At 44.5% G+C, this 22,468-nt stretch overlaps 1 protein-coding gene across 1 annotated transcript in view; it reads right to left on the reverse strand.

Moving 5' to 3' along the window:
* NRGN (neurogranin) overlaps positions 1–22,468 on the reverse strand; it is a 50,573-nt gene that overhangs the window by 22,307 nt on the left and 5,798 nt on the right. Inside the window, exon 2 of the mRNA XM_083480819.1 lies at positions 8,387–8,590. Within this exon, the coding sequence (XP_083336945.1) occupies positions 8,390–8,590 (201 nt within the window). The 3' untranslated portion in view covers positions 8,387–8,389. The remainder of the gene's footprint in view (positions 1–8,386; positions 8,591–22,468) is intronic.

Consider the following 22,468-nt stretch of genomic DNA (forward strand, 5'->3'; position numbering starts at 1 on the left):
TAGCATTAGAAGTACACATCAACTCAGCTGAGGGCAGGGAGCGCGGGGAAATAATTATTTTTCTCTGCCAGAAATCTTCCCAGCAAGTCTGCACAGCACGTAGCATCTGTTTTCCACCGAAATGAGTAGGAAGGAATGTCAAGAATCATCTAGTCTGACTACACAGGGAAGATACTCTAGAGACAAGTTTTTTTAAAAAAAATAAAAAATAAAACAGGAGGGGGATTCAAATTGGCACCTGGAATAAATTGTGAAAATTGAATGCATTCGCTTCTTTTTTGCATAAGTATTTTCTGCTGGCCATGGGGGGGGGGGTGTCAAGGAATAGTACCAAGGATTGAAGCCCCCAATGCAAGTCCGGCAGAGCCGACACATCAGCTTAAACAGGCATTGTTCCCAGTTCTCATTGCAGCCTTAAGGTCTAGCAACTTGGAAGGGAGGGAGGGAGGAAGGGAGGAAGGAGGGAGCTGAAAAATTTGCCCAGCATCTAATTCTTAGCTTATGGTATAAAATTTAACAGCAGCAGCTCCTGTTCAAATGGGCAGCCAGAGTGCCTTTCAAAAGAAACAGAAATAAAATACACGATATTAAAGTCACTAATTTGGACAGCAATCATTAAAAGTAGCAGTCATTAAACTCACTTCTCCCTGAAGAACTGCTTCCCATGAGTATAGAAAACGCTAAGCTAGATGGTCTTATTTTTCCTACATATTAAAAGCAGCAGCAGTGATAAACTTTAAGAGCTTGTTCAAATGGAAATATTTTCAGCTTCAAAAATGTTTAAAATAACCTTTGCTAAAAAAAAAAACAACCCTGAAGCCTTCCTTTTAGGAATTCTAGGTGCCGAAATCCCAAGGGAGCAGAAAAGAGTACCATATTTATGTAGGCGACCACAGCTGCACGGATGTTACAGGGCCCAGAGATGGAAAGAAGAGAAAGTCCCTACCAGAGAAGAAAGGCAGATCAAGTTGATGGACTATGCTGAAATGGCTAAAATGACCAGAAGAGTCATAAATTTTAATAAGGAATGGGGGAAATTTATAACTTCTCTTCAAGACTATTGTAAGCAGTTAAAATCATTAGTAGGAATGGGATATCACTTGCAGGGTGAATTTTGGACACAATGGAGATGTAAAAGATTTGGATCATCCTAAAAGATGCGGGAGGAAATGATTCATAATAGGATCCACAAAGGGGAGGATGGAAGTCCAGGAGACTTCTTGGAATCTTGTTTTCATTATTTATGTTCGATAGATCTCTGTAAAATTTTAATTTGAAAAACCAAATAATCCCCCCCCCCCCCCCCGCTGAAAAAAAGGAAATATTTTCAGCTTCCATCGAAAAGAAAACAAGGCGGGAGCTGGAGGAATCTTCACAAGGAGGGCAATTGAAAGCCCCAGAACTACCGCCAAAAAATACTTTGTCCTCACTCAGTTAGCCACTTGCAAGCTGCCCTGAAGGTAACTTGAAGTGCAGAGAACACACAGTCGTGCATAGAAGCCATTTTTCAGTGGCTGGAGTGTCACATGTAGAAGGCTTGTGTTCAAATCCCCTCCAGCCACTAAATTCACTAGGTAACCTTAGGCTGCTCACTGCTTCTCTCAGCTGAACATACCTCACAGGGTTGTTATGAAGATGCTCTACAACAGGGAATAAAATACGGCTGCAGAAATCCAGCCTGGACGCCCCTCTGCTTCCTCAGGGTCATGTGACTAAAGCAACTTACAAACTGCTTCAATATTTTCACAGGGCTGGGAAACCTTCTTCTCCTCGTTATGTATCTATGAAGGCTATTTTCCTTTCCAAACCACCGACGGGCTGATTCTGCCAAGGTACCCAAAGCACTTTATGGTTTTAAAATACCCAGATACATGAATGATATAAAATGTAAATTTAGCCCTTCTGGAGGTGGCAAGATGCCATCTTTGCCTTGCTCTCTCTTTGGTGTTTGTTTACAAGTTGTTGTTTTTGTTGATTTTTGGAAATCTGTTTTTGTTTTTTGTTTTTAGAGCGTTGGTGGTTTGATGCATTTTCTGAATTCATTTTTATTGGATGCCTTTGAATGTGTTTGTATTGCATGCATTTGAAATTGTTTTTAATGGGTGTATTTTAATTCTTATGAGCCACTCTGTGTTTCTTTTCGAGAGAGAGAGAAAAGTGGGAAGTGGCATTTTAAAATAATTATTTTTTTAAAAAAAAAAGCTCTTGGAATAAACCAAGCAAGAAACAGGACTGTAGCAAAACCAACAACAACAAGAACAGGTTTTGCTATACACTTGCTTAATAAATGTGCCATCCCAGCATACGCTTATATCATATTCTATGATATAAATTGAATACCACAGTGAGGAAACAACGAATGCCTCTGTGGTGTAGAGGTTAGAGCAGGCATGGGAAACCTGCGATTCCCCAGATGCCGTTGGACTACAATTCCCATCATCCTTGGGTACTGACCATGCTGGCTGGTGCCAATGGGAACTGCAGCCTAATAACCTCTGAAGGATGGAACAGGACACCTGTCCCCAGGTGTGAGTGTTAGACTTGGCCTTGAGAGATCCAGGTGCAAATCCTCACTCAGCCATGAAGCTCACTGGGCAGGGGCGTAGCGTGAGAGGGCCACAGGGCCGTGGTCCTGGGCATACATTTTTTGAGAGGGCACAAACCAGGTGCCCCCACACAGGTGCCCCCATTTGGCCCAGCCTGGTGCTCCTCTCTGCCCACCACATTGGCCAGCCAGGCTCACCCCTGTGCAGTCAGGCAGGTGGCTCAGCGTGGCCCCACTTTGCTCTTGTGTAGATGGGGTCACTTCAGCGGCAACAAGGGTTGGGGTCTACACACATCCCGCCGCCTGGCACATGTGTTCCTGCCTCACCCATGCCCTGGGTGCCAGCAACCGACGCTACGCCACTGTCACAGGGTGACCATGGGCCAGTTGCTACTGTTGGCCTATCTACCTGGCAGGTTTGTTATGAGGATAAAGATGGGGGTGGGGAAGAGAGCCAAGTGTGCCACGTTGAACTCGTTCTGGAACAGAGCAGGTCAAATTGTTCGCTTCTTGTCCTCAATCTGACAGGCTCAAAGGGCAAGCTGTACTGGATACATCATGTGGCCTGCTTTTCTCAATCTATTTCTGTTTCAGTCTCATTGTGCTTTGTATAGCCCCAGGTCCTCTCTCCCCTGTAAAAGGTAAAAAGGTAAAGGACCCCACAACGGTTCAGTCCAGTCAAAGGCGACTAAGGGGTTGCGGCACTCATCTTGCTTTTCAGGGCGAGGGAGCCGTGTTTGTCCACACACAGCTTTCTGGGTCATGCGGCCAGCATGATTAGACCACTTCTGGTGCAACAGAACACCGTGATGGAAACCAGAGCACACGGAAATGCCGTTTACCTTCCCACCACAGTGGTACCTATTTATCTACTTGCACTGGCGTGCTTTCGAACTGCTAGGTTGGCAGGAGCTGGGGCAGAGCAACAGGAGCAGACCCTGTCGTGGGGATTCGAACCGCCAACCTTCCGATCGGCAAGCCCAAGAAGCTCCGTGGTTTAGACTACAACGCCTCCCCTGTGACATGTCAGTAGGCAGAAAGCCCAGCCTGCTCCTGCCTCAGCAGGAGAAAGTTCTCCGGGCAACTGGTGAAAGACCATAGAAACACAGGAAGCTGCCATATGCCTAATCAGGCCATCAGTCCATCTACCTCAGCATTGCATCTACGGTGACCCAAAGCAGCTCTCCATAGTCTCAGGCAGTGTTATGTCGCAGCCCTACCTGGAGATCCCAGGGATTGGACCTTGGTACTTGCATGCAAAGCAGATGTTCTGTCCTTGAGCTATGGGCCTGAAGGCAGAAGACAGAGTGATGGGAGCTTGGGGAAAGCAGCAAAGAGGCTGGAGGTAAGGAAGGAACTGAGGTGCCGGCAGCCATTAAGGAAACAACTCTGTGTGCCAGGGCTGGGCCCATGGGCAGCAGTTGGGGGTAAGCCATGGCTGAAGATTAGGCCAAAGCAGAAGTCAGAACCAAAGATGAACCGAGGCTATAAGGGCCCAAGAGCACAGAAGGACCACATTGCTCCTTTGAGGCTGAACTGCAAGAGGAAAGTCTTCTATAGTCCTTCCCATCCAACAGTATCCAATGGCCATCCAGGGCAGGCAGAGTCAATCTGGGGCTTGAAGGTGCTTTGCAGAAAAGCTGCTATTTGCAGCTTGGTGGCTCCCCACAGCTTATGGTTTTTCCCATGTGTAAAAGGCAAATAGCAGCTCCAGGGGGTGATGGTGACCATTCAGATTGGGAAAATGTATTGGAGGATTAATGAAGGTTTAAAAAAAAAAAAACCTTCATTGTTGCAGCCCTGATCTGGACTGTGTCTACCCTTCCATGGCGGTATTCAATGTTTTGTTTTAAAAAGAGGGAGAACCAATAATGGAGGAAGGGATTGGCACCCAGTACATTATCAGGGCAGCTTATAAGAAAACATTAAAATGACTTCAAATAAGTGGTGCATGAAAAGCAACAATCAACAAAACCAGGAAGTCTTTAAAAGCATCAACAGCAGACCTCATGCGTAGTTTCGGTGCTGCTCACCCTTGCGGGAAAGTTCACCAAATTGAAAGTTCACCAAACTGTAGGGAGCTAAATCTGAAAGCAACAATAGACCAGGGGAGATGGCTTTTGTGGTGAACACACTACAAAGCTGCTGACTACCATGGAGAAAGAGAAAGGGTCAGTATGATCTCAACATTCTTTTTAAAAAATAAATAAATACAGGATTTCCAGACATTATTTTGGAGAGAGGATCTGCTTTATACAGGGTGAGTCCTTTAAAAGAGGCCCCGTGGATACAGAGCACACACAAAAAAGCCAGACGGAGGGTCCATCTAAACCCACATCCTCTTCCCAACGAAGGACAGCAGATGTTTCCAGGAAGCCAACAAGCAGGCTAGAAGTGTCTCCATTGCTCCCTGCCCCCCAACCTCAGCAAAACGGTATTTAGAGCTCCACTGAGCATAAAAGATGCCATTTAGCTATCATTGCCCATAGGACCTCCATGCCACAAATTTATCTGGTGCTCTTTTAAAGTCATCTGAGCCAGTGGCCATACCTGTGTCTTGCAGCAACAAATTCTGCAAAATGCACCGGCTGAACGTGCTGTGCTGCTGCACTGGATTCTGCCACACATCTCTGGCCACCTTGCATAATGTGTCTTCTTCCAAGGTTGCAGACACACTGCACACTTGGAGCATATGTAACACACTTGACTTCTGCCCAAAGAATCCATGTAGGTTGTTAAGGATGCTGGGAATTGTAGCTCTGTGGGGGATAAACTACAGTTTCCGGGATTCTTTGTGGGAGGGAGAATGTGCTTTGAATGTATGTTGTGTACACAGGCTGAATAGGTTTGGCTTCTTCATCTTAGTTGCCAGGCAGAGAGCATCATGCACTTCTGCCATGGTTGGTGGCAGTGAACCATTCATTTGGTACCAATGGACCTGAGGCACTTTGTGTCTGAGCAATGTGAGGCTCGTTTACATGATGCTACACCATAATTTAGTGTTGTGTCCGAAAATCTTCAGTAGGTACAACACTAAATAACAGACTAAGCCCATAGCTTTAGTGAAAGTTGACATGTTTCTATGAACAAGCATCAAACCACCTTTGCCTTCAGTTTCAACAATACAGTGGTACCTTGGTTCCCAAATGCCAAAAACCTGGAAGTAAGTGTTCAATTTTTCAAACATTTTTCGGAAGCCAAACGACCGATGCAGCTGTCGGCTATTGTTTCTGGGGCACCTGCACCAATCAGAAGCTGTGCCTAGGTTTTCGAACATTTTGGAAGTCAAACGGACTTCTGGAATGGATTACGTTTGGCGCTTTTGTTTTTGCTATTTATTTTGCATTTTTGTATTTGAAGCTTTTTCGGTTAATTTGTTTTTGTGACTGTGTGGAACCCAGTTCAGCTACTGATTGATTGGTTGTATAACTGTGTAAGTGGATAAAAGCCCCACAACTATCATCAGTGCAGGTAAGAAAATAATAATAATTTTAATTTTAATCATCTACAATACTGTCTTATTTATTTTATAGTACAGTGCATTGATTATTGCTTTCATTTTATGGATCAGTGGTCTTGTTAGATAGCAAAATTCATGTTAAATTGGTGTTTTAGGGGTTGTTTTTAAAAGTCTGGAATGGATTAATCCATTTTGCATTACTTTTTATGGGAAAGCGTGCCTTGGTTTTGGAATGCTTTGGTTTTGGAACGGACTTCTGGAACGGATTAAGTTTGAGAACCAAGGTACCACTGTATGTGCTTAAGTGGGAAAATGAGGAAAGGGCAGGGATCAGTTCTGGAGACCATAAACAGTAATAGAAAGCATGAGTTTTCATTCTCTACAGGGCGGGCATAGTGGGCGTATACATCATTATTACTGCAAAATCGCTGCGTAGAATAATGAATGGTTATCTTGGCCATTAAAATGATACAATGATAGTATTGGTTACAACGCAGTGATTGCAACAAGGCTTTTCAAAGCCTGTTTGTTTTCTCCTTTGGATGCATTGCAGAAATGAAAGCTCAAAACGAACGAAAAATGGGAACGTACGTGCCCGGAAATGAAATTCCATTTGTTTTCTTTTCCCATGCACTTGGAATGAGCTTGTATTAGAGCCCTCCAGATGTTTTAGACTACAAAACCCATCAGCCCCAGTCAGCACTGTCATGCCGCTGGGGCTGCTGGGAGTGGTAGTCCATAACATCTGAAGGGCTCCAGGATGGGGAAGGCTGAATTGTTTGCATTACTTATCTGTGCACCAAAATGTCTCGGGGAAAGAGGGAGAGAGAGCCATGAAATTGACAGATTGGAGGTAAGTTCTATTGAGTTTCGACTGCAGTTAGGCTGAGTCTGTTGCTCCTTGTTTAATTGCCTATTAAATGGGAAACCTTTGTCCAATCCATCTGAAAATTGGCAGGTCTGATGCCCAGAGGGAATAATAGAATGACTGCAAATTTCATGTCATTGGAATGAAAAGCACCCAAGATGATACGAGACCCCTGGAAGAATCTTTCGCTGAAATCAATGGGAAATGTATAGGATGTGCACTTTTAAAAATTGCCTCTGAAATAATAGGAAGCTTTTGTTCAATCCCCTTGGAATTTGGCATCTTTGACACCCTGGGGAGTTAGTAGAAGGACGTAACATATGAATTTTTGGACAGACAATGCCACAGTTACACACAGCAGGAAACTCACTGAGTCTTCCATTTAAATCAGAGTTGTGGAAACTGTGGTCCTTTACTGTGGCCCAACTCCCATCATTCCTGTTATGTATTCAGTGGTCTGTGTTTGCCTGAGCTTGAGTCTGGACTAAGGATTCTGATCTCCTGTGTTCTGATTTGATACATGTTGTCTAATCACAGAACATTTCAGGATTTGGGCCTCTGTCATTGGCCCTTGAACTCTGAGTCATGATTTGCAGTTTGGAAATTTAGACAGCCAATCATGTTGGGAGTGGCCCAGGCCTTCAGAAATGTATGTAAGCAGTTGCTTGTCCTTTGTTTCCCAGTTATGTAGTTCAATAAAAGTTCTTGCTGTTATCACTGTGTCTTGCCTTGTGGGAACCCACCTACACTTCAGTTCCTACCCTTGACCATGATGGCTTGGTCATAGACAATGGTCAAGGATAATGGGAGCTGGGATTCCTTGATATCTGGAAGGTCACAGGCTCCCTGATCCTTTGTTAAGAGAATAAGGGCAGAGATTACTGCAGGGATAGGGAACCTGTGGCCTTCCAAGTGTTGTTGGACTACAATTCCCATCAGCATCAGCACCAGCCAGCGTAGCCAATGTCCAGGGATGATGATAACTCTTGTCTAACCACACCTGGAGGCCCACAGGTCCCTCATTCTTGCTCTAGACCACAGCAGCTTATGCCACAATAAATTGTTTCATCTTTCAGGTACCACAAGACTCTTAGTAGGAAGGTAAATTAAACTAGGTAAAGGGACCCCTGACCATTAGGTCCAGTTGTGACCGACTCTGGGGTTGCGGTGCTCATCTTGCTTTATTGGCTGAGGGAGCCGGCGTACAGCTTCCGGGTCATGTGGCCAGCATGACTAAGCCGCTTCTGGCGAACCAGAGCAGCGCACGGAAACGCCGTTTACCTTCCTGCCGGAGCTGTACCTATTTATCTACTTGCATTTTGATGTGCTCTTGAACTGCTAGGTTGGCAGGAGCAGGGACCGAGCAACAGGAGCTCACCCCGTCGCGGGGATTCGAACCGCCGGCAAGTCCTAGGCTCTGTGGTTTAACCCACAGCGCCACCTAGGTATGTGCAAAAGAATGGCTCTCAATAAAACAAACAAGTAAGCTGGGCTGGGGCATTCAGATCCTTACCACTTAATCTCCATTGCGTAGGTCCCCCGCACGAGTGCTGCTCGTGCACTCGGGGTCCTTGCTTTTGCGCTCTCCCCCTTTGATCTTCTTCCTAGTCATATGGCCACGGAAACTGGCCTGGATCTTGGCGGCAGCCGCGTTGGCACTGGGGTCATCCAAGGGAATATCCATGATGTCTTCATCCAGCTTGGTGCAAGCTCCTTCCTGCGAGAGAGGGAAGGAAGCAAAATAAACACAGGAGGTCCTCACGCCATCCAGTACATTCTTGTCAGGGAGGAAGGAGAAGTACCAACAAAAGAAGAATGGCAGATGAAACTGACGGAATATGCGGAGATGGTGAAACTGATGGGGAAAATCCGAAACCAGGGAGATCAAGTATTTTCTAAAGACTGGAGTAAATTTGTAATTTATTTGAAAGACCACTGTAAACAGTTAAAATCTTTGGCAGGGATGTAAGGACACTTGTAATGTGCAATTATTTATGATTATCATGGTTATTTAACAGGTGGATAATGGTAAAAGATGCAGCAAATTTAATCTTAAACATGGAACTGATGGAGGGAAGGAAGGAGGTCCAAAGGTTCAAAGACCCTTGTACTTTAATGTTTGAAATTGTTATGTTAAAATGATAAAACTGTGGGGAGGGAACAATTAAAAAATAAAAAAATAAAAGTTCAGACCACCATCTTGATTCAAAATGTCATTCAATTGTATCCAAACATAGACAAAAACCTGCTCCTTGGTCTCAGGAACCAGCATGAACTGACAGCTTTCCAAGATATGGCTTTGATGTTATTCTGGACCACGGCTGTTTCTTGTCATATTATTCAAAGCAAAACAAACAAAGCAACCAACCCAGGAATGAACTAATGTTCATTTATCCCTGAAGTTCTCGTCAAGGGCTGTTTGTGCTAACTTTAATTACAGCTTGGTGCTGACTTCAACCCACCATAACTTCAGACTGCAAATAGCTATAGGTTTGTTGGAAATGCCTAGGCTTTGTTGTGATTTTGTCAGACAAGTGTGAGATTGTATTTTTTCTTTCCCTTCAAAACAAAAGAGGCAGCCAAGATTGAGGTGAAAAGCAGGAAAGGAAAGGAAAGAAAGCAGCTTACTGTGCTCCTATGAATGGTTCATATCTCATAAGACATTAGGTTATTCTAGCATACAGGACTTCATCCCAGGACATGTCACCAAGGAGAACAGTTCTCTGTGAGAAGGCATTCCTTATCTGAATGGTTCTGTGGTTCAAGTCTAGTTTAAAGATCAAGATATCATGAAAAGGGAACTGAAGGGTATCTGAAGAAGTGTGCATGCACACGAAAGCTCATACCAAGAACTAACTTAGTTGGTCTTTAAGGTGCTACTGGAAGGAATTTTTTTATTATGAAAAGGGAGAGCAGTGTGCAGACTTTGAGCTGCTCTTCCACACCTGGATTGTTCAGGCCAGATGGCAGGTCCCCTGGCCACAGTCTTCCTCATTAAGGTGAGATATAATTTAAATTCTCTCCAGGTCTTCTACTCAGCATGGGATACGATCAGGCCAAAGCCCTCATTAAACAACGTGTAGCTGACACAGAGCACCAATTGGATCTAGCCAGCACCCTAACTTTGATCACCAGTGAATCCGCCAGGTACTCTGCCTCTCCCATGGCATATCTAACTAAACTCAAAGTCCCTAAGCATCGGAGGGCCTTTACCCTGGCACGATGTCAAGCCCTCCCCTCGGCTGTCATTGAAGGTCAATGGCTTATTCGGAGAGACAAGCCCCTGTGACTCTGGACAAATAGAAACAATAGAGCATGTGCTTCTCCAGGGCCTATACTATAGAGACATTTGTATTAGCCTCACCTTCCCACTACTCCATAAGTACCGAGGGCGCACCAGACAATTCTATACCTCCCTGCTGCTTTCATATACCAACCCTGCTACAACCTACAATGTTGCCAGATTCTGCACAGCCGCGTTCAAAATTCATCGTGTGATGACCTGTGCCACAAACTAGATTTAATGAACACTCATATCAAAGTGCTCTCTAAATTGATAGCTACAGTTTTTTATATACTAACCTTTTATGCTCTTGCACATCTGTTTAATGCTCCTAACCCTTCTTTTAGATTCTTTCAGCTTCTTGTAGTCTTTTATACAGTGGATGCTCGGGTTGCGAACGTGATCTGTGTGGGATGCACGTTCGCAATCCGCAGTGTTCACAACCTGCGTCTGTGCATCTGCGCACGCGTTGGTTGTGATTCGGCACTGTGTCATAACAATTATGTTTTTAATGTATGTTGGAAGCCACCCAGAGTGGCAGAAAAAGAAGAGGAGGAGGAGGAGGAGGAGGAGGAGGAAGAGGAGGAGGAGGAGGAGGAGAAAAGTAGGTCGTCCCTATTTGCATTGGAGAAATGTTGGAGGGTATGATACTGCCTACGGAAGAAAATAAACATCATGGCTAGTAAAGCTAAAGGTAAAGGACCCCTGGATGGTTCAGTCCAGTCAAAGGCAACTCTGGGGTTGCAGTGCTCATTTTGCTTTCAGGTCAAGGGAGCCAGCATTTGCCCACAAGCAGCTTTCTGGGTCATGTGGCCAGTGTGACTAAACCGCTTCTGGTGCAACAGAACACCATGACGGAAAGCAGAGCACATGGAAACGGCATTTACCTTCCCATCACAGTGGTACCTATTCATCTACTTGCACTGGTATGCTTTTGAACTGCTAAATTGGCAGGAGCTGGGACAGAGCAATGGGAGCTCACCCCGCCACGGGGATTCGAACCACCAACCTTCTGATCGGCAAGCCCAAGAGGCTCAGTGGTTTAGACCCACATGCCCTTTTACCTCATGGCTAGTAACCACTAAAGCCAGGACCAAGTAGAACAAGCAAGGGGGAAGCTTTAGCAATGTGTAATGGCGTATGTGTGAACATATGCCTTGAGCAGCGATCCACAATATAAGCATTGGGTGCTGTGACGTGTTGTATTTATAACTGTTTCCCTGTTTTCACCTGTGAAACAGTGGGACATATGGAACAGCCTAGCCCAGCCTCCCCTTGTATCCATTCCCAGGAATCAGATTATATAACACTAGCCCTACTGCCACTGGATCGGAGGAGTTGCACAAGAAAAGTGTTTAAGAAATTAAAAAAACCTAGCCTCCTTCTCCCCCCTCCTTTCTTTTTGTAGTCATCTAGAAAGCCTCATCGCCCCAAATTCTGACTCACATTACACCTCATCTGGGAGAGAGGGTACAGAAGCAATTCTGCCAAAGAAGCTAAAACACCATAATGGGATAATTGGTTACCTGCCAGAGTTGAGTTGCTGACAGCCAGCTATGCTAACTCGCACGCATGTGATATTCATTGCTGAATATATATGGCACACACCTGAGCATTGTCTATGAAATGGCACTCCCCCCCCCCACCAACACACCTCCAGTGCTGTTCCTAGAGCTCTCACGGTGCTAAAATAGAACTATGCCTTTTAAAGAAAAGCGTCTTGCTGGCTTCAATCTGTCCTAAAGATTTAATTGATCCGAAGCTTCCTTTTTGGCTGAGTGGCGGAGGAATGTATTCTATGCACAGAGTGTTGCCTAGCTGCATAGGAAAAATGTTTCCTGTTCTAAAAGATTAGATTTCTGCCATTCTTACACACAGTAACACAATTGTAGGCTTTTTTCCTGCCCACAATTGAATCACTATGGTTGTTTTATCGGTATTATTGCCAGGATTCTGGCAGGGGATCAATTGAATAGAAGCCTGTATAATTAGACCTTACAACTTCTGGACCTTCATTTATCCACAGACACCAGAAGGAAGCACAGAACTTTTTTTTTTTAACAGCTTTAGTGTCCAAACCTCTTTTTAAAGAGATTGTGTCCAAACTTCTTCTTTCAGCCTTCCCCCTAACGTTATCCTTGCAACAGCATTGTGAGGTAAGCTAACTGGGAAATGGTGAGCAAGGATTTGAGTCTGATATCTAGCATGACGTTTTAACCTCTGTGCCAAAGTGGTTTTATGTCTCTGACCCCAAACTATAAAGGTAAACAGGACCCACAAGCATGGGCAAGTCACACCCTGACATCATATGGCCCAGACATTTTTTTCCCTTTTTGTTTATTTTTTAATGGATTAAAAATAGATCAAAACTACAACTAATCCATAATGTTTTCTATATTTCATTAATGTATTAATGAATATTTATACCCCACATACGAACTGAAGTTCTAGAGGTGTCTTACAATATATTTAAAACACAATTAAACGGACATTGATGCAAATGTCAAAATATATTTTAAAAATTAAAAAATTGTCCAGTAGCTCCTTAGAGACCAACTAAGTTTGTTCTTGGTATGTGCATACACACTTCTTCAGATACAAATGTTGTTACAGCAGTACAAGGTGTACATAAGTCCTGTCCCCCCTGCCTTGTACTCAATGTTCCAACAAATGCCATTTTGTAGCTGAATCTCCTGGCCGTTAAAGCAGCTAAATGTTAGTGCCACCAAGTCTAGGAAGTCCTCACTGGGTGGCTCCTGCTGCTGCTATGGAGGCTCCCACAGTGGTCACCCACTTCTGGGAAGCCCAAAAACAGAAGATGACAACATTAAGGGACCCCTGACCATTAGGTCTAGTCGTGGCCGACTCTGGGGTTGCGGTGCTCATCTAGCTTTATTGGCCAAGGGAGCCAGCGTACAGTATGACCAAGCCGCTTCTGGCAAACCAGAGCAGCACACGGAAACACCGTTTACCTTCCCGCTGGCGCGGTACCTATTTATCTACTTGCACTTTGATGTGCTTTCAAACTGCTAGGTTGGCAGGAGCAGGGACAGAACAACGGGAGCTCACCCCGTCGTAGGGATTCGAACCGCCGACGTTCGATCGGCAAGTCCTAGGCTCTGTGGTTTAACTCACAGCGCCACCCGCGTCCCTTGATGACAACATTAGACCTCCCCTATTGCTTTTCTCCAGCAATATTCAGAATCAGAAGCAAGACCCCTCTGGTCCTGAAGGCAATAAACAACCATCATGACAAGTAGTCATTGGTAGGCTTATCCTCAATCAATTTGTCTCACCCCCACTTTTAAAGCTAAGTTGGAGGCCATCACCATATCTTACAGTAGCAAAATTCATCATTTATCTATGTGTTGTGTGAAGATGTGTTTCCTTTTGTATCTATTGAATCTCCTACTCTAAGGAATCTATTTCTTGGGGTCGACACACAGCAGGGGAATAGATGACTTCCTCAAAATGCTTTCCATTGCAACATGCAAACAGTGTTGAATCATAGACACCTCCAGAGTCTTCCTTTCCTAGGCTAATAACAGACTGCTGAATTACACAGAGCTGAATGGCATCTCTTAGGGTTTCGCTGAATGCTACAGTAGCAACATAATAAATAGGGCATCATATAAATGTAGTCTACAAGGTGTTCCCCTAAGCCACTTAATTTCTAGTTCTGCAAGTGTCACAAGAGACTGTGATCATCCCAGTCCCATCTTTAAATCCTTAGAGCCAATCCCTCTATCTACCAAAACACGTTAGGAACGCAGGAATTTGGGAAGCTGCCTTATAAAAAAATGGCTAAACATGCCAATTTGGGTTTCACACGGTAGCTTATTTTCCCCCACATTTCTACATCATTCTGCTCATTTTTATTTTTCAAAGTTGTCACGAAAACGCACCGGAGAATTTTTGTATGCAATTTTGCCTAGCATATACAGTGTCACAAAGCAATCTTCCTTAATATAGCACATTTAAAAATGTTATGTTGACTATTACGTGCATTTTTACACACACTTTAGTAGGTGAAGTTTTCTACACATAAGTTGGCTGGAGAACTGCGCTGCAAAATTCAGGGAAGTGGAAATTTCAAACGACGGCTGCGCTTCGGTTTGAATGTTGTTTTGGGAACTGTGAACTAGATAGATCCAGCTTTAAATGCGAACTGAATCAAATTTGTCACTTATACAGAGCCAGACTGGTTTATATTTTTGACACTGACTCTGGGGTTTCAGGAGGGTGTCTTTTCTAAGCCTTACCTGGAGATACCAGGGATCAAACCTGGAACCCTTTACATGCAAGGCGTGTGCTCTGCCAGTGAGCTACAACTCTCTTCCCTGCAGTTAGTACCAGGGCAGCAGACTCTTCCCACTATAGCAAAATGTAATCAGTTCTACATTTGCATCTGTACATATAAATTAGCATGTGTCGTTTTTAAGCAAATCAATGTCCTATCAATTTATCATTGCTTCCACTCAGTCTTGAGACATCTTGTCTGCTTCGGGTCCCACCAACACATAAACCACTCCTACTTTTGGGAAAGATTTTGGTAGCTTTTGCAGAGTCTGAAGCCAGTAGCTCCAGGAAGGGGGACAATTCATCCATCATAGTCTGCCTTAAATCAGGGTGGATAAAAATCAATGATTATTTTTTTTTAAAAGAAAAAGAAAAACAGATTTTTTAATTTAAATTGGGTTTTTTTATTTAAATTGATTAAATGGTGGAATCCATTCATTTCAACAGCTATGAGTAGAAGTTTGCTGGATGTGTATTACTAATATAGCATTAACTGATTGCTGCTAAGCAGCTGGTTAGAAATCTTCCTCAACTGTTTTCCTTTTATTACCAAAATCAAAGGGACTAGAGACCTACTTTTTGAAAAAGCTTTGTACATAGAAAGTTCCAGGTTCAATCCCAGCATCGCCAAGAAGGGCTGGGAATGTCTAAAGTCATGGAGAGCCACTGTAGTCTATGTAAATAATAGTGTATCTGAAGAAGTGTGCATGCACACGAAAGCTTATACCAAGAACTAACTTAGTTGGTCTTTAAGGTGCTACAGGAAGGAATTTTTTTATTTCGACTATGTAAATAATATTCAGCTAGAATGACCAGTGGCCTGGCTCACTATAAGGCAACTTCCTATGTCCCTGGGTTCTTCTTCTCACTGCTGCACAATTTGATTGAGGACGAATCCTGACAAGACAGAAGTACTGTTTTGGGGGGACAGGGGGGAGACGGGTATGGAGGACTCCCTGGTCCAGAATGGGGTAACTGTGCCCCTGAAGGTGCGCAGCTTGGGGTTCATTTTGGACTCACAGCTGTCCATGGAGGTGCAGGTCAATTCTGTGTCCAGGGCAGCTGTCTACCAGCTCCATATGGTACCCAGGCTGAGACCCTATCTGTCCGCAGACTGTCTCATCAGAGTCGTACATGCTCTAGTTATCTCCTGCTTGGACTACTGCAATATTCTCTACGTGGAGCTACCTTTGAAGGTGACTTGGAAACTACAACTGAACCAGAATGCAGCAGCGAGTCTGGTGACTGGGAGTGGCTGCCAAGACCACATAATACCGGTCTTTAAAGATGTACATTGGCACCCAGTACATTTCTGGGCACAATTCAAAGTGTCAGTGCTGACCTTTCAAGCCCTACACAGCCTCATCCCAGTATACATGAAGGAGCGTCTCCATCCCCATCATTCAGCCCAGACACTGAGGTCCAGCACCGAGGGCCTTCTGGTGGTTCCCTCACTTCAAGAAGTGAAGTTACAGGGAACCAGACTGAGGGCCTTCTCGGTATTGACGCCCGCCCTGTGGAACGTCCCATCAGATGTCAAGGAAATAAACAACTATCTGATTTTTAGAAGACATCTGAAAGCAGCCCTGTTTAGGGAAGTTTTTAATGTTATATGTTTTATCACATTTTTTATATTTTGTTAGAGGCCTCCCAGAGTGGCTGGGGAAACCCAGCCAAATGGGTGGGACATTAATTATTTTATTTTTTTATTATTAGTATTACAGTGGTGCCTCGCAAGACGAAAAGAATCCATTCTGTGATTCTCTTCGTCTAGCGGTTTTTTCGTCTTGCGAAGCAAGCCCATTGAAGGATTAGCGGATTAGCGCTATTAGCGGCTTTTAGCGGCTTTTAGCGGCTTATCTGCTGATCGGATCAGCTGATAAGCGGCTTAGCGGCTTAGAAAAAGGGGGGAGGGGGGAAAAACCAGCAGGAACTCGCAAGACATTGTCGTCTTGCGAAGCAAGCCCATAGGAAATTTGTTTTGCGAAGCACCTCCAAAACGGAAAACTCTTTCATCTAGCGAGTTTTCCGTCTTGCGAGGCATTCGTCTTGCGGGGCACCACTGTATTATTATTATTATTATTATTATTATTATTATTATTATTACCTTGATACAAGCATTTAGAGATAATCATGATACTTTTTCTCGTCATCCACCCAAGGCATCTCAAGAACTGTTCAAGGCATTTCAAGAACTGACAACGACTCACAGAAACAAAGAATGCAATACAAAATGCAACACTTCAAATCAGCACTGTATGCTTATAAATGCGATCATACGCTACTGTAAGCCCAATTACTTTGACGGCACTGTAGCAGCATAAATGATCCGCCGCCCTTAAAACCTGCTCATGTTTTAAACCTGTCATTTATTTTATTTTGGTTTTATTTTAAACGCATCAAACTGTTGAAGGCTTGATTTTTCTGGAAGCTATTTTGAGGTGCACTTAAAATGAACCACACCACATAGTAAGCATTGGCTGTGTTGTATCACATTTTTCTCCAGCCTGCGTTTGGCGCATTAATATAACACCGCTGGGAATGATTACATAAGCCCATCTCCTTTTGGCGGGGTGACCATCGTTCTTAACACCCCTGCTATTTACGACCCCTGAGTGGGCTTCCATTTTTGATGCTCGGAAAGCCTCGTCCGATTATTGGCGGACAACTTTTCTCTGCCTGTGCAGAAGAGGAGATGGACAGACATCACGTAAAACTGCTATCTTTTATCCAGGCAAACGATGTACGGTCCAGCTGTTTTCTGCATCGGTGAGACAAGACAAGTGGGACAGGAGGGGGTCTATTGATTAGCAGATGATTCACGACAGGAGAGAAAAAGTTACCGTATTGGCCTGAATATAAGCCACACTTTCCCCCTCCAAATTCCGACCGTGAAAAGTTAACATGCGGCTTAAATTCGTGACCTTACAAAAATTGGCTTTTATGATATCGCCGCTGAAACAGACATACGGTAAAACAGAATTTTAAAAAAGTTTTATTGCCGATTTGGAAGCTTGAGACTGTTGTGGAATTAATTCTAATGTCATTCATCGCTTTCCCCATATTCTACAGTGCAGTATTGGTTTTTTATTTGCGTTGATGGTGCTACGAACCCACCTGCGGGTCCTCTCCAGTATCCGTAGGATTTTCTTCTACATTTGCCATTTGCGGGTGTGAGTGCCTGGGGAATCGTAGCAACTGAATAGCAATTTGCTGTTTTAGCGATTGTACGGTAACTTTTGCAGGCTTGCAAGATCAAAGGCTTAAATGGGCTCGGAGTTACAATTCTACCAACTGCAATGACTTTCAGCCTGTAACCCAATTTTAAGGGAGTGGCTTATATTTGGGTATTGTCTTCCCCCCCCCCCGAATTTTAAAGGTGCTGCTTATTTGCCAGTGTGGCTTATATTTGGGCCAATACGGTAACTGTCTATAGAGCACGTAATTAACTTATGGCATTCACTGTGGCAAAATGTGGTGATCAGCACCAGCAACAGGTTTGAGGGGGCTCTATGCAAAATGGCCATTGGTTTTGCCCCTATCCTGTTAGCTAGTACTTCTGGGACAGCACTCAGAACAGCTCAAGGTGATGGGTTTGGTCTAATTACCATTTTAATTTCCCAGAACCCCCCACCCCAAAGGATGACTACATTTTGGTTTGTGCTTTGTTTCAGGAAGTGCAAATCAGGAAATATGCCTTTAGGTTCAAACTGAATCAATTTTCTGCCCAATCCCTAGTCACTGCATTGGCTATCCTTGCCCTAGAATAACCTTGATACATAATTTAAAGACTTTGTCTCTGTTTTTCAACAGTGCAATGTTACTTGATAGTTAACTGATACAGAATGGGCCCTCTTGGACTAATCTGATAAGCAGAATTGGGGCATTGCTAGGTTCTTAAAAGATTCAACGCACAAGCCCAGAGACAGACGTTTGCATTAACATTGCACAGACTAATTGATATGTGCAGATGCAAATCTAGAATTTAAATGTCACAGGAGAGAAGACAAACCAACTAATTTCCCATCCATATCTTCAGATAAATTCTACAATTAATTTAAACCCCACCCAGATCAGTTCCTCTTCAATTCATTTACTCCTGGTTAATTTCCCAACAGATCCTTCTCCACATCCATTCTATTCTTCTTCAACAGCTCCCATTTGTTGGCCTCTCAAATTGTCCCTAGATGAAGACAGCTCAAATTAATTTATTGATGTATCCCCCCTCCCCACCCTGGTGAGACCATCCACCTCACTCAATTTTCCGCACACATCTTACCCACCCAGAAACTGTCAGGGCAGTTCAAGGTGGGTTCAAACCTTTTTCTAAGAATGCCCATAGCCAGACTCATTCATGGAAAGATGGCATTTAGACCTCTGTTCGTACAGAAGGTTTGTGGGCATTCTTTTTAAAGATGGTTTTAAACACTATGTGTTCACATACACCTCTGCTGTCATACTTTCATGAAAACCTTTCTAGATTGGATTATTTCATTGCCCCTGACATTCATTTCTCTGAAGGCCCTTGTCCCAGAAATGTGATGGTCTTACTTAGTAAGGAAAGCTGGCTATAACACCATAACCTTTCTCAGCTGAAAATAGGGACATCCTATTCCACAATAATTATAATTATGATCATTAATGTAATTACAATTATTTATACCCTGTCCATGTGACTGGATTGCCCCAGCCACTCTGGGCAGCTTCCAACATATATAAAAACATAATAAAACCTTAAACATTAACAAAAACTTCCCTATACAGAGCTGCCTTCAGATGTCTTCTAAAGGTTGTATAGTGACTTATCTCCTTGGCTCCATACCCTCCAGCATTTCTCCAATGAAAAGAGGGATGTCCTAAGGAAAAGCGGGACATTCTGGGATCAAATCAGAAACCGGGATGGCTTCTGGAAATCCATGACTGTACCTGGAAAATAGGGACACTTAGAGGGTCTGTAACACTCGGTCACAATTCCCCACATTTTGTGGAATGGCTCAGTGTGGTATAGCATCTGCTTCGCACGCAGAAGGTCACAGGTTTAATCCTGGCATCTCTGGGTTGATTTGGGAAAGACTTCCTGTCTGAAATCCAGGAAAGCTGCTGCCGGTCCATGTGGATAACACTGAACTAGAAGTACCCAATAGTCTGACTTGTTATAAGGCAGCCTCCTGTGTATGGGAACTAATTATCAGTTTGCATTTCTTAGTGCATAAAGTGTTGTTCTGATGTGTAAAGATCTTTCCTATTCTACCGTATTTTTCGCTCTATAGGACGCACCCAACCATAGGACGCACCTTGTTTTAGAGGGGGAGAACAAGGGGAAAAAATTTTTCCCCCTATCTGCTCAGCGCCCCTTCAGCGAAGCGGCAGGAGAAACAGAGCCCCTTCCATTTCTCATCCCACTTCGGGGAAGGGGCGCTGCGCAGCTCTCCCTCTCTGCTGAAGCCAGGAGAGTCTTGCTCTCCTGGCTTCAGCAAAAGGAACCTGAAGCCTTCAGAGTGCAGCGTGAGTTCCCACTGCGCTCCAAAGGCTTCAGGCGACTATCCCTGAAGCCTGGAGAGCGAGAGGGGTCGGTGCGCACAGACCCCTCTCTCTAGGCTTCAGCGAAAGCAATGCAAAGCCTACGGAGTGCAGAGGCTTCACGTTGCTATCGCTGAAGGCAAGGAGCCTGCATTCGCTCCATAGGACGCACACACATTTCCCCTTCATTTTTGGAGGGGGTAAAGTGCGTCCTATAGAGTGAAAAATACGGTAATTAATTCAAGAGGGTTCTGGAAGCTTCTCTGTGTGAAAGAAACAAGCAGAAGGTTCATGATGTTTGGGTTATTCATTTAGAGAAGCTGAGTACAGCTGGTCTAAACTAGTTCTGGTATCTCCTCTGTCAAAGTCATGCTGACTATAATAGTAAGGCCAGGAGGAGCCCGGGTTTCACTCTTTCCCTCTTTCCTTCTGGTGTGCTGTTCTGTACACAGTATGCTTAGTGTTAAGGTTTAGACGTATTATAAGTTATTGCAAGTTTAAGTTAAGTCTGCTGCAACTGGATTTCTTATGGACAGTGCCAATCCTGAATGTATTGGATTTGTGACCATTGTGCTCATTTGCCTTCAGTAGCTGTAAAGCTCTGCTGGATGAAATATTAATTGCCTCTGGTCTATTTTCTGGGAATTCTGCAATGTGTTTAAGTTTTTACTCTGCTAACTACACGCTGGAGTTCTACTCTGGATCAATATTGAGTAGAATTCCATGACACTAATGCCCTGGAGAGATATGATGTCAAGGTCACTCCCGGAAATTAGAAATATGGCTTGCAGACCTGGGCAAGAGGTGTTGGTGACAGTGGACCCTGCCAGGGAATTGGGACCCCTTGCAGCTGCCCAAGGAGGCCAGAGGCTGACTCCGTGCCTGGTCACAGCTAATGATGAGTTACAGGAAAATAAGGGCAGATGGAGTGGGATGAGAATGCCAGCAACGATATTTCTAGGAAATGCTATTACATTGTATGGGGCACGTCTCAGTGCAGAAAGGTCAACCCGCCAGAAGCACTTGCTGTTCGGAACTCAAAGACAAAACTCATCTTCCCACCTGATCCCCCTAAATGCCTCCACGTTGATGTGCCCTTTTGTTGAGACTCACCTGATGGCTTCTTTCAACTGCATTGACTCCACTGTAGAAACAGCACAGAATCCTGGGAACTGTAGTTTAGCCCCCCACAGAGCTACAGTTCCCAGCACCCTTAACAAACTACAATTCCCAGGAGGGGAGAAAATGTGCTTTACATGTGTGATGCGTGTGCAGGATTTTTTTTTTTAAAAAAATGCTTCCTTTTTTTCTGGAATGGCTCCCTTACCTTTAATAACCAAGACAACAAGAAATCCAGACAATGAAGCTGTATCCACTGGTACATTGGGAACATTTTCTCCCAATCTCTGCCTGAAATTGGATGCATTTTGTTTGTTTGCGATCATCTACTCTGAAAACTGGCATCATTGTGTAGAATCAGGAAGGAGCTTTAATGCATGGGTGGCATCTACAGTGGTACCTCGTGTTACATACGCTTCAGGTTACAGACTCCGCTAACCCAGAAATAGTACCTCAGGTTAAGAACTTTGCTTCAGGATGAGAACAGAAATCGTGCGGCAGCAGCGGGAGGCCCCATTAGCTAAGGTGGTACCTCAGGTTAAGAACAGTTTCAGGTTAAGAATGGACCTCCAGAGCGAATTAAGCACTTAACCTGAGGTACCACTGCATAGGGAAAGGACTGCAGCTCAGGGACAAAGCCATGCTCCGATTCGATTCCTGACACCTCCGGTTTAAAAGGATCAAGTGGCAGATGGCGTGAAAGGTTTTGTCTTCACCTCAAACCCTGGAGAAAGTCATTGCTAAATCAGAAAAAACAATACTGAGCTAGGTGCAGAAATAAGCTGGTGATATATAGCAGCTGATTTATGCAGAGCAAACCCCTTGAAGGAACAGGACACAACAGTTTTTTCCTGGACAGTTGGCAATCCTCTACAGAAGACAGACAGACAGGTGGCCAGACAGTTGGGCATCAGCTTGCCCACCACAACTCAGCGGATGCCTCTAGAAAGGTCCTGAGCTGCCCTCCTTGCAGCCAGCGGCGGAGGAAGCCACTTGGGCACCTGAGGCAGTGTGCCCAGGGGCAGGGTGAGTTGCCCATAGGGGTGGGGGGCGCAATACGGGGCCTCCAGAGTCTGCCTGCCTCCTCCCACTCCACCACCCTACAGTTGGGGGGGGAGAGAAGCAGCGGGCAGATTGTTTGAGCAGCGCAGAGCCTGCACGCGCCCAAGCCACTGCGTCTTTCCCAGGAGAGAAGTGTGGCTCGGGCGCACTGCAGGCCTCACAGTGAGTACCGCCCAGCATTTTGTCATTCCCTTTCAGTGGTGACACCCGGAGCAGCCTGCACCCACCTTCCTCCGCCCCTGCTTGCAGCCCATCCCCCAGCAATGGGCATTCAGTGAAGTCCCATCATGTGGACATCACCATCAAAGATAT

The sequence above is a fragment of the Podarcis liolepis genome (genome assembly GCF_965112155.1).
Source record: "Podarcis liolepis genome assembly, chromosome: 16".
In the NCBI taxonomy this organism is placed as follows: domain Eukaryota; kingdom Metazoa; phylum Chordata; class Lepidosauria; order Squamata; family Lacertidae; genus Podarcis; species Podarcis liolepis.